We start from the raw sequence: 11,157 nt of genomic DNA on the forward strand, positions 1-11,157 counted from the left end.
AGGGTTTTACTTTATAAACTTACAGGATGCGAACACCACTCTCCCGGCTGAAAGTCCGTGTTTGTTTGACCCATCCATCCTACTCGGACTTTCACCGCTTTCACCTTCCCTCTGGTCCCGCTGCGTTTCTCCCTGACGCCATTGAGCATTGTCAAAGTATAACAGTGACTGGCTGCGAATCATGACGACGTTAAACGATGCCTTTTTTCATCAGTCTGACGCCTCAAGTCACTGCCCAAGCGTCGGATTTCGCTGACTTCGAAGTGAGACCGGGTTGGTTTACTTGTCTTTGCCACACTGTCTTTGGTAGTGCAGCATGTGCACAAGCAGTGATTGACACTGTGTTAGAGACTCCTCCTAAGCTCTGATTGGTTGTTTTCATTCAGGTGAGGTGGATTCTTGCAAATGCTAATAGGAGCTCTAGGATGAGGCAGAGGAATGTGATTTTTTTTTTTTTTTTTTTTACAGATTATCTGTGTCATGTACTACTCTCAGGATATAGTGACAGTTATTTATCATAAAAGTTACCTACTGTACCTTTAAACCAAATTTGGATTTTATCTTTTTTAATTTGAGACTAGATTTGATCATTGGTTCATACATGGGTCCGCAAAAGAAAGTGTCACATTTTAATGTTGGGTGCTGACATATTGTGTAGAATTATTTTTGGGAGCGATACGAGAAGTGGTTTTTCTTGTACCCATCTAATTTTCAAGCTGCAACTGGAGCACCTGACAAAACATCCCTGTGGATGTCATACTGTGTGACTCCTGCTTTCTTCAGTGGCTCATGCTGCTATCAAGTGCACCTCGGAAGCTCCCACTAACATCTGCGTTTGAAAAAGACTTGAAATAATAACAAAGTGATGCCACACTTTTAAATGGATAAAATATATGTCCCAACAACAAGACATCTGGGTCACCTGGGCTTTCCACTTGTCACCTGGGTTTTCCATTCTACCTGTGAATATGTTTCCTGCCTCTAATGCAGGGTCAGCGGTTGTGGGTGTCCACATGACTGCAGGAGGACCTCACCTTCTTAACCATGTTTCCAGATGGCTAAATGTAAACCTTATAAAAACTGTAATAACATTTTATCTTAAAATAATAAAAGAATACTATTCCTAGGTGTCAAGTGTGGATTCAAGGGGGCAGGTTGGAAATTAGAAAAGACTAATAGTCAACAATGGTTCAGTCAGTACATCGACCATTCTATTCACCTTTATGATTATTGCTAGGTTGTCTGACACTCTTGACAGTATGTAACGTAGTGTGATTTAGTGTGTCCTCCTTTCCTGCTTACATTATTTACAGCCTGTCATTTTGTAGCTATTCATAATGGAAGTTATTCTATTGTTTTTCTTTTGTAGTTTGTCTACTTGGCGACAAAAATAAAATGAAACTGTTATTTATTTTTGCTTCTGAGTCATTATTTACCTTTTTCAGTACTGCACTGCGCATCACAGATTGGCGTGTTCCTCTCGCTCGCCGTATTCAAGCCGCACGTATTTGAGAGACAGGTCACTTCCGCCAATCACAAGAGCTCTGCAACATTTTCCAGCCAATCCACACAGGTTCGTCTGAAGTACACTTCCATTTATGGACCTGCGAGCACTTCCTCGTTGAGGTGAAGGCTACAAAACGTGTCCCTCCGATGCGAGCCTGTGGGAGTTAAAACACGGGACACAGAGGACGTCACACATCTCGGATTACTGAAGGCGTTAGTAAGCGGACGGACCTGTGTGAATATGGGGGTAAGTGTTGTAAAACGCGTTATTTTTTAAGTAATTCGTGTTATTTAGGAGTGATGACTAGTTATATTGGGTAATGGGGCGGTAGCCAGTGCGTTGTATCATCGTGTGATTGGCTCCTTCGCTTGACTGACCGTTTGTTTGCCCAGCAATAAACGTTATTGAGAGATATTAACCAATGGAGTGTAAGGTCGTTTTTGAATTGTGCTGTGATTGGTTGATTTCCAGTTCCTTCATATGTCCATTGGTTGCGCTTGTCCAATCACAGGTCACAAATATTTCTTGTGATTGACACCGCTGTAGTCCAATGAACACCTCGCCGGCTTGTGTGTGATTGGTCCAATGTCTTGTTGTGGGCGGGTCATCGTGATGTTTTGTGATGGGATGGAAAATGGCGGCTGTTCGGAAACCGCATTAACTTTACCATACTAGTAACAAGAGCTGCAACAATTTACGCCCTTTTCGTGCATGAAAAATATCGGAATATTGCTATTTTACACGACTTCAGGTCATATTGAGTTTTTTAATCGATATAGACAGGACGACTCCCAAAACGCTAACATTTGCTGGACACGACTTGGTATCGTGAAGGCAAGGAACAAAGCTCGAGTATTTAGACAGTCTTAATTTTATGATAATGATATTTTTATGGAAATTTCCACTGCCGTTCAGTGTGTTACGTTAATGTAAGCTTCGCATATCCAGTCGACGTTGTTTCATCAAATGTGTTAAGTTAGTGTAGAAAAACGTTAGTTTGAAAACGTTAACGTGATTTGAGTTTTAGAGCTCTACAAACACAGCAACGTATTGGTATCTCAGTTAGCTAACGTTGGTCAGGAGTCTCTATTACTTTGTTTTTTTTGTAACATAAGCTAAGTTAACGCTCGCTGACTAGTAAAGCTACCGAGCGTTGTGAACACACGCCTTCCAGCTGTTTGTTTACTATCCAATGGAGCCAAGTGGCGCGGCGGTTCAGTTTAAGGTCGTTTTCTGATGGGTTCACGTTACCTTCGTACTCCATTACCTTAGTTGAATACCGTTACCTGCATTTGGCTGGACAGAGCTCCAGTCATAATGGATGACTCCAAGCCAAGGTACAGCAAAAGGCTGGTAAGTTTAAAGGGAACCTGGCCACGTTGGTCCTCATTGTCTCTTGTAGCAACACTGCCTCCATTCACCAATCGAAGATGGTGATGCAAGAAATTGGTTCTGTGTGTATTTGCTTTGCTTGTTACCTATAGATCAGTTATTGGAGTTATTGCAAGGTATAGAAGCAATGACAAGGGCTGCTGTAAAAAAAAAAAAAAAAAATTCTGAAAAAGTTCAGCTCCTTGCCAAATGTCTTTGGTTTTTAAAAACACAGTGCAACTTAATTTTGAAGCTGCAATTTTATTTACATACAGAAGGACATACTGTAAAACGATTAATAGCCTGGGCTTTTATTAGCTTAAATCACTGCAATGGACAGGCCTACATTTGGGACAGGCGTCTATATGGGAAAGGCCTTTATTCCTTTCACACAAAACTGTTGCCCATCACATATCAGGGAATACAACCAAATTGTTTATTTAAACCAGTATGAATATTACTTGTACTCAGAGAAAGAGAGTTACACACTCGAGGATTATGTCACCCAGCATACCAACACAACACCATTTTATCCTGTTAAAACGATACTCACAACTTGGATTAATTTTTATGAAAACCCTGTTGATTCTTTTGATCTGAGGACCCTCACGGACTAAAGGAATATTAGTAACCTACGGGGTAATTGAGGAATGGACACATAATTTGAGGTAGCCAACAACCTGCTTTTATACATCTGAATAACTTCTATTTATTTTTTTCTTCTAATAACTTCTATCTAATAATAGAGACAGGCGTATATTTGTCAAAATATCTAGCCACACCGGGCTAGTAAAAGGGACTGGGTGTTTAATTGAAGTTTTACAGTAGTTTAACAAATAGTATCATAATATCATGTTTGTATAAAAAAGAAAAAATAAGATAAGATTAGTATGATCAACCGTTACACGATTCACCTAGTAAAAAGGAAGAGAAGTGCAATGTGTTAATGATACATTTCCAGAGTCCAGCCCTGGCTGAAAATGGCTCTCTTCATATGTATAATTATTAATGTAATTTTGGCCTATACATTTCAAGAAGTTTGAGTGCAGAAATGTTAAACATATGTTTTGAGACATTGTCATCATTCTGTAGTTTGTCCACCAGAGATTAGAGAGAGTTTTGTTTCAACTGTAAAATGCCTTGCCCTGTGGCTACATGTCAAAAATCCATCAAAAACTGTTTACATATAAACAAAGGTCTGTTATTTAAGCTCTTGCCAAACAAGTTTGCACAATGCTGCTTAAAGATTCAGTGTGTTTGATTTAGGAGCATCTATTTGCAGAAATTGTATATGATTTTCATTTCTTTGTTGTCATAAATTTATTAACACCTGAAAATTAGGATTAGAAAATAGAAATAGCGATAGCTTAGAAATAGCCATTAATATTTACATTCAGATTGGGTTCTCTTCCACAGAGTCCTCCATGTTATTCTACAGCAGCCCAAAACTGACAAATCTAACACTTCCTCTAGATAGGGCCGTTCATGTTTTCGCCTCGGCCACCATAGTTCTCCTACTCGCTTGGCACACGGGAGAGGTTTCAGTTCTTCAACCTCAATGCTAGATGCCACTAAATCTAAATCCTAATCCTAACAGCATTTAGCTTCCTGTAAGGCCTTAGATTAATTAATTAGTGTTACAATTAATTTACAAATTACTAAATGTTTTAGTCTGAAGTCTTGCCCCTTGGCTGCTCTAGAAAATGGATTGTAAAATATATTTATTCCCTAATACACTTCCATGTGTGGCATTATTTAATCTTGATAGTTTGAAATTTGTATGGGTGAGACCTCATCTCTTTATGGAGCATTGCAGTTGAAATAAATCCAAGCGGGCACTGAATTACATAAAGGCAAATATGAAACCACTGTATTAATACAACACTGTATATTAATCTATTGTGTGCATGAATGCAGACACCAGCGAAGAGGTGGGAGAGATTATGGAGCACAGGGGGGTTGGGGGCTCAGCCTGGGATTATCCCTGTGTCACCTGTCAGGACCTGGGTCCACCCTGGAGCAGTAGTCTCTCCATCAGTTGGAGCCAATGTTTGAAATCAGTGTTAAGATATTTTGTCTGTTTGAAGGGAATCACATTTCATAATACAAAAGAAGTCACCACTTGTAGCTGATGTTGCTTTCCATCCAGCTTTGTGTCCAGGTTTTGTCTCCACTGAAGCTATTTTCAGATGTGGCTTTTCTCAGCTTTGTTATAGCTGAACATGTGCTCTTCAGTTTTTAATGGGGTTTTCCCCTGATATCGTTATTTATTATGACATGAATATTAAGAAATGAATGCTGTTTAAATGTTTTGAGGTTCTCTTGGTGAGGAAGAAAGCCCAGTTTTGTATAAACTCCACCTTTAATCTCTTCATAATTTGTAGATATAATCTGATGGATTCAGTTCCGCTCCTGGTTTTGTCTTTCTTCCTTCCACCATTTGTCCTTTCTCTGTGATCTATGCCTCTTGTTGTATTTTCACCTATCCACCCTTCCTTCCATGTCCTTAGCGGGCCGGTACCCGGCGACGTTACCATGACGACGGCATCTCAGATGAGGAGATTGATGGAAGGAGGATGTTTGACCTGGAGGAGAAAGTCCACAGTCAGAGGTTCAGCTCTGACCGGGTCCTGCGCATGGAGGGAAAAGGTAGCCGAGTGCAGTCAGTGAAGTTCACATGGTGTGTTTGTATGTGAAGCTGATTGTCAGGGTGGACAAGCTCAGTGAAAAAGGCTCATTTTAACACCAGACAGGAGTTGTGACAGAGCTCAACACAAATAGCTGCCTTGCAATAGCAGACATTAAGACTGTTTGACAGCGCTGCTTCCTTCCTGTCAATGGCTGACACACAGATCACCATGACAGAAGTTTTAAATATGCCACATGCCATCATATCTGATTGTGTGCAGTGACACTGTCTGTCGCGACCACCACTTTCAGCCAGGATTCAGGAATCTTGAAAAATAAAACAGCCAGCAGTGAATGATAGAAAAACAAAAATGAGTGGATGAAAAGAGTTTCTCAGTCACATTTTAATTGTTTGAGTTTTTGTATTTCTTAGACTTCACGTATGAGTTTGTCCAGAGAGGCGGCCTGAGAGACCCAATCGTCTTTGAGAAGCCTGAAGGACTGGGAATCAAGTAAGCTTCCTCGTAATTTTTGTTTGTCCTTTATTCTCCTCATTTACATCTACCTTACTACTTCTTTCTTTTTCATTTCGTCTTTAGTTAACTTGCTTGTTTGCTATTTTCTACTGGGGAAAAAAAAAAAAGAAAGAAAACACTGACATGAGTTACATCTTGTTCTGTAGGATGCCCGATCCTGACTTCAGTGTCAATGACGTCAAGATGTTTGTTGGTAAGACTTAAGAAATTAAGTTATCTTTCTTTAATGAATTAGTAGTGAGTTTAGTCTGGGCAGCAAAATGTCATTGAATAATACCAGCCTGCTGTGACTAACCATTGCTAAATACCCCCCCACAGGAAGCAGACGTATGATAGATGTGATGGATGTGAGCACTCAGAAGGGGACAGAGATGTCCATGGCCCAGTGGACACGTTACTATGAGACTCCTCCGTCTCAGAGAGAGAAGCTGTATAATGTCATCAGCCTGGAGTTCAGCCACACCAAGCTGGAGAACCTGGTCAAGAGACCTGCCACAGTACGTACACACACTCTACTAAAGGCTCATATGTGTGTGTGTTATGCAAACGGAAGTACTTAAGCAACTACAGGGAATCTGTCTCTGTCTGTGTACTCTCAAAGTAGTAGTATGTTGTCTGTTGCCTCAGAGAAACTGTAAAATTCAGCTCATGCCTGTCTCATTTGTTTTGTTTTGTTCTGTCCGTCTTGTGTTTGCGTGTGTAGGTAGATCTAATAGACTGGGTGGACAACATGTGGCCTCGTCACCTGAAAGAGAGACAGAGAGACTCAACCAACTCTATCAATGACATGCAGTACCCCAAAGTACAGAAGTAAGTTCCCCATGTTATCTTTTCTCTTAAGTCAAATCTTTAGAGGATGTGACTGGAAAAATTACTCGATACATTCAATACATGAATTTCTTCATTTTGAGATGATATAATGAATTGACCTTTATTGACCTGATGTTTGCGTGTCTCTGCAGATACTGTCTGATGAGTGTCGAGGGCTGCTACACAGACTTTCACATTGACTTTGGAGGCACCTCGGTGTGGTACCACATACTCAGAGGGAGTAAGGTGAGGCCAGAGGCGGTTCAGTCTTCTGTTTACAGCCTCTTAGTGTCAGGCTCATTTAACAGGTGGATTTTTAACCAGAAACATACATTCTGTTCTTATATGCTGTCAGACAAATTGTGTTGAATGATTTGAAAATGTCCACATTAGAATGGCAGGGTGAGTCTTCATTGATTTCAGTGCAGGGATCAGATTGTGATTTGAGTTGCATTGTTGTGTGTTTTCAGGTGTTCTGGCTGATCCCTCCCACCCCTCAGAACCTGGAGCTGTATGAGAACTGGGTGCTGTCTGGGAAACAGGGAGACGTTTTCCTGGGAGACCGCGTGTCTGACTGCCAGAGGATTGAACTGAAGCAGGGCTGCACCTTCATCATACCCTCAGGTACTTTTAAACCTGGGTTAGGCAGAAATCCAGAAAAGGGGGAAAAAAAGGTTGGATCTAAAATACACCCTCCTCCTGCAGCTCTCCTCTCTGTCCTAAGCCCCTCCCACCAGACAGACAGACAGACAGACATAGAATACTAATGTGTATATCATCCTCAGGTTGGATCCATGCCGTCTACACCCCTGTGGACTCTATGGTGTTTGGAGGGAACTTCCTGCACAGCTTCAACATCCCTACTCAACTTAACATCTGTAATATAGAAGACAGAACACGGGTAGGGGAAAACACTCTCTGCTAAAAGTTGTAAATGACAGGAAGTGATGGATTGTGTGAAGTTAAAGTGCATCTTTCACCTCCACTGCAGGTTCCACTGAAGTTTCGTTACCCCTTCTACTACGAGATGTGCTGGTATGTGTTGGAGCGCTACGTCTTCAGCATGACGAAGACCTCCTACCTCACACCAGAGTTTCAGAAACACACGCTGGGCATTGGTATGTAAACAGGCAAACGTGGATGTATGATGTCATTTATTTTTTGGTGTAGATATGCTGTAATTGGAACGTGTTCCTTATGTCAGGTCTGAAGAAGCCATCCAACTCAGATCCAGCCAGTGAGCAGGTGAAGGAGGAGGAAGAAGGTGGTGGCAGTGACGAAGAGGCTTCAGAGCAGCAGTCTGACAAGCCTGCAGTTAAAGTTCATTTGACTCCTCTCGAGCTGGAAGGAATATGGAACCTGCTGGGTAAACTGGAGGCTCTACCTTCCAACAAGAAGTGTGTCCCAGCAGGCATACACAACGCCCCGGCACTCATTACACACATCAAGGTATGACTGGTCTCCGTGTGTATGTTTTTGTGAGTTATTGTGTTTGTCTTGATGATGTTTAATGCTCTCCTGCTGACACCATTTGTCCTTACCCTCTGCTGTCCTGCAGGCTCTACTGAAGGAACACGCCAATGACAATCCCAAACTGTCCTACACAGGAAAGCCCATCGTCAAGTGGCCAAAGAGGGTAAGTTTTCATATTAGTAATAGTTGTAATAGTGTATCTTGAAATGTAAAGTCAGAGACAACTGGACTTGCCTTTTCTTTGTCTATTATAGACCAATTTTTGTCTTTTTCGGGGGGGGGCAGGGCATCTTTAGTCGGAGATAGCAGGTCATCGGTATATGCCACATAGAAGTGGTTCACATTATCCGAAAGCAGTGAATCTGAAGATGAATTTGAGTTGCAGTTCAGCACTGTGTGTCAAGTTTTCCTGGTCACAAAACATCACAATCATTAAACATTGTGTTTTTGTTAGGTGCCTATTCAAACTTTGAAAGATTAGAGTACATAAGGGCTCACAACATTATGGTGAAAGTATGTGATGGCCATTCCCATGCTCAATTATGTCTCATAAGCTGTTTCAGCTATTTTTGGGTTGACACCATTTGTTACACAGATTTGGTGCTAAATCTAACCAGTTTTTACAGCTCAACAACAGAGAAAAATGGTTAAAAATCCCTCCAAAATACCACATTAAGACACCAAGACCTTGAGGAACATCGTAGAAAAAGCCATGCCATGATTTAGTGTCAAAAACTTGTGACATTCAGAGACTTCAGTAAGAATAGCATTTTTGGTGATTAGATGGTGAGCATTTCTGTTCTGGAAACTGCTTAGAATCGCCATTATTGTCAGTATACCTATGAAAGCCGTACATCTACTCAGCAGCTGATGTCTTTAGTTTGTGGTAGCAAAGTTTCACGAGGCTGTGGTTATACTAGAGATCACAATAGGTGATTTTATACAGTGAGGTCAAGCTTAAAAAATGGTCTCACTACAGTAAAATGGCTTTTATGGGGACTAACATCATCGCACATGACTACACAGTTGGGCTCATTGAATCCACAAGGGTCTCAGATTTCCACTTATACCCACTTTATGCATTTCCAATACTTCTTAGGGACCCTAGATTGCAGAAATATTAAAAAAAAAACAGTAGGTGAAAATAACATACTGTATGCAAAAACTGCAGGGGACTGTGTGTAAAGGGGAGACTCATGGGTACCAATAGAAACTGTTTTCATTCAGATATCTTGATGAGACGTCAAGGGACCCCTGTGAAAATGGTTATACCAGTTTTTCTCCTGACAAAATTAAGCCTAACATTGGAGCTTTGTTTAACCCACTTGATACCAGTTGAATATTTGGTCGTCTATTTTCTATGATACCAGTATCTTCAGTCAAGCTTTAAAACTCACCCTGCTACAGCCTCTGAAAGGCAATAATGTCGGCCCAGGAGTGGAAGAGGTTAAGAAATATTCTCCATATTTGGACCAAGTGTTCACACCAAATGCTCGCTGTTGTTCTTGTGTTTATTCTATTTTTTTCGCTCACCACCTCAGCCATTGATCCATCTTTACTTTTCTGCTCCTCTCCACCAGCCCTCGTGGTACCAGCCTCCTCCTCCTCCACCACCTCCTCCTCGTCCTAAATTGACCTCCACTCCCATTGTCCCACGACCACAGAAACCAGCCTCCTCCATGTCTGTCCTGAGACGGCGCAGGGTCAGGTAACAAAGCAGAGATTGGCGTGAATGTTGTTTTAGTCACACTAACTGATTTTCTGTTGTTTATGAGACCTCTCTTACTTCAGCTCAGCAAATACTAGCTGTCTGAAGTGGACCATTTCATACCATTTTACGCCTTCAGAGATCATCCATGTGCTGTTACGTTTTCTCCCTCTGCAGGTGTAAGCGCTGTGAAGCTTGCATGAGACCAGAGTGTGGAGACTGTAACTTCTGCAGAGACATGAAGAAGTTTGGCGGACCAGGGAAGCTCAAGCAGACGTGTGTGCTACGACAGTGTCTCTCTGTAAGAAACTGTTTTTTACTTATTTATTCATATATGCTGGAAATATCTGTTTTGTAACCTTCCCTCTGCCCCCTCCAGCCGGGCCTTCCTCTGTCTGCAGTATGTGAGATCTGCAAGGAGCCCAATCAGGAGGAAACTGGAGACCCCTCCCTCACTCTGATGGAGTGTTCCAACTGTGCGCAGATAGTCCATCCTGCCTGCCTCACGGTACAGTGCACACACACATACTTAGGCTCTGTATGAAATTAGTCCCTATTCACTATACAAAATGCAATATTTATTGGCCGCCATTTTATTTAAGTTTCTGAATTCTGAGTGTAACGTTTATGCTCCTATAAAGTTCCCTAAAACAAGTAAAATCCATGGGATGTACATTTTTTATTACTGACATTCCCATATTTCTCTAGACACTTGACTGTCCCGCTGTTATTACAGACGTGAACTAAACACATACGCTCGACTGCCATGCTGTCATAACAGACGTGAACAAACCACAAAAACCTGCATCCCACTGTTATTACTGACATGTGAACTAACCTTAGATGCTCGTGTTCAGCTGTTATTACCAGGCCCTGAGGGAGTGTACCGGGGTTTGAGGCCAATTTTCGTAGTGACCAAACAGTATAATTACATCGTCACGTGATGCCCTGTGGCCCAAAGGAGTTGTTCCCATTGACTTGCATGGCGAGAGAGACATCTGTAAACTCATGGATCAACTCCTTTTGAACATCACATCCCCCACAAAATGACTTATATATATGACTTATATATATATATATATATATATATATATATATATATATATATATATATATATATATAT

General features: G+C 41.3%; 1 protein-coding gene across 2 annotated transcripts in view; it reads left to right on the forward strand.

The window, feature by feature from the left end:
- Positions 1–1,603: 1,603 nt before the first annotated feature.
- The window catches only part of kdm2aa (lysine (K)-specific demethylase 2Aa), a 19,972-nt gene continuing 10,418 nt past the window's right edge, over positions 1,604–11,157 (forward strand). The window contains exons 1-15 of one of the 2 annotated variants that reach the window (XM_050044336.1): positions 1,604–1,753; positions 5,389–5,527; positions 5,940–6,018; positions 6,189–6,235; positions 6,361–6,539; positions 6,746–6,852; positions 7,005–7,098; positions 7,323–7,476; positions 7,638–7,753; positions 7,844–7,970; positions 8,057–8,301; positions 8,411–8,488; positions 9,906–10,033; positions 10,211–10,334; positions 10,413–10,541. In XM_050044336.1, the coding sequence (XP_049900293.1) occupies positions 1,748–1,753; positions 5,389–5,527; positions 5,940–6,018; positions 6,189–6,235; positions 6,361–6,539; positions 6,746–6,852; positions 7,005–7,098; positions 7,323–7,476; positions 7,638–7,753; positions 7,844–7,970; positions 8,057–8,301; positions 8,411–8,488; positions 9,906–10,033; positions 10,211–10,334; positions 10,413–10,541 (1,752 nt within the window). In that variant the 5' untranslated portion in view covers positions 1,604–1,747. Of the gene's footprint in view, positions 1,754–1,785; positions 2,861–5,388; positions 5,528–5,939; positions 6,019–6,188; positions 6,236–6,360; positions 6,540–6,745; positions 6,853–7,004; positions 7,099–7,322; positions 7,477–7,637; positions 7,754–7,843; positions 7,971–8,056; positions 8,302–8,410; positions 8,489–9,905; positions 10,034–10,210; positions 10,335–10,412; positions 10,542–11,157 lie in introns of those variants that run through there. The other variant, XM_050044334.1, reaches the window with a different exon arrangement.

This window comes from Epinephelus moara, chromosome 5 (assembly GCF_006386435.1).
Source record: "Epinephelus moara isolate mb chromosome 5, YSFRI_EMoa_1.0, whole genome shotgun sequence".
In the NCBI taxonomy this organism is placed as follows: Eukaryota; Metazoa; Chordata; class Actinopteri; order Perciformes; family Serranidae; genus Epinephelus; species Epinephelus moara.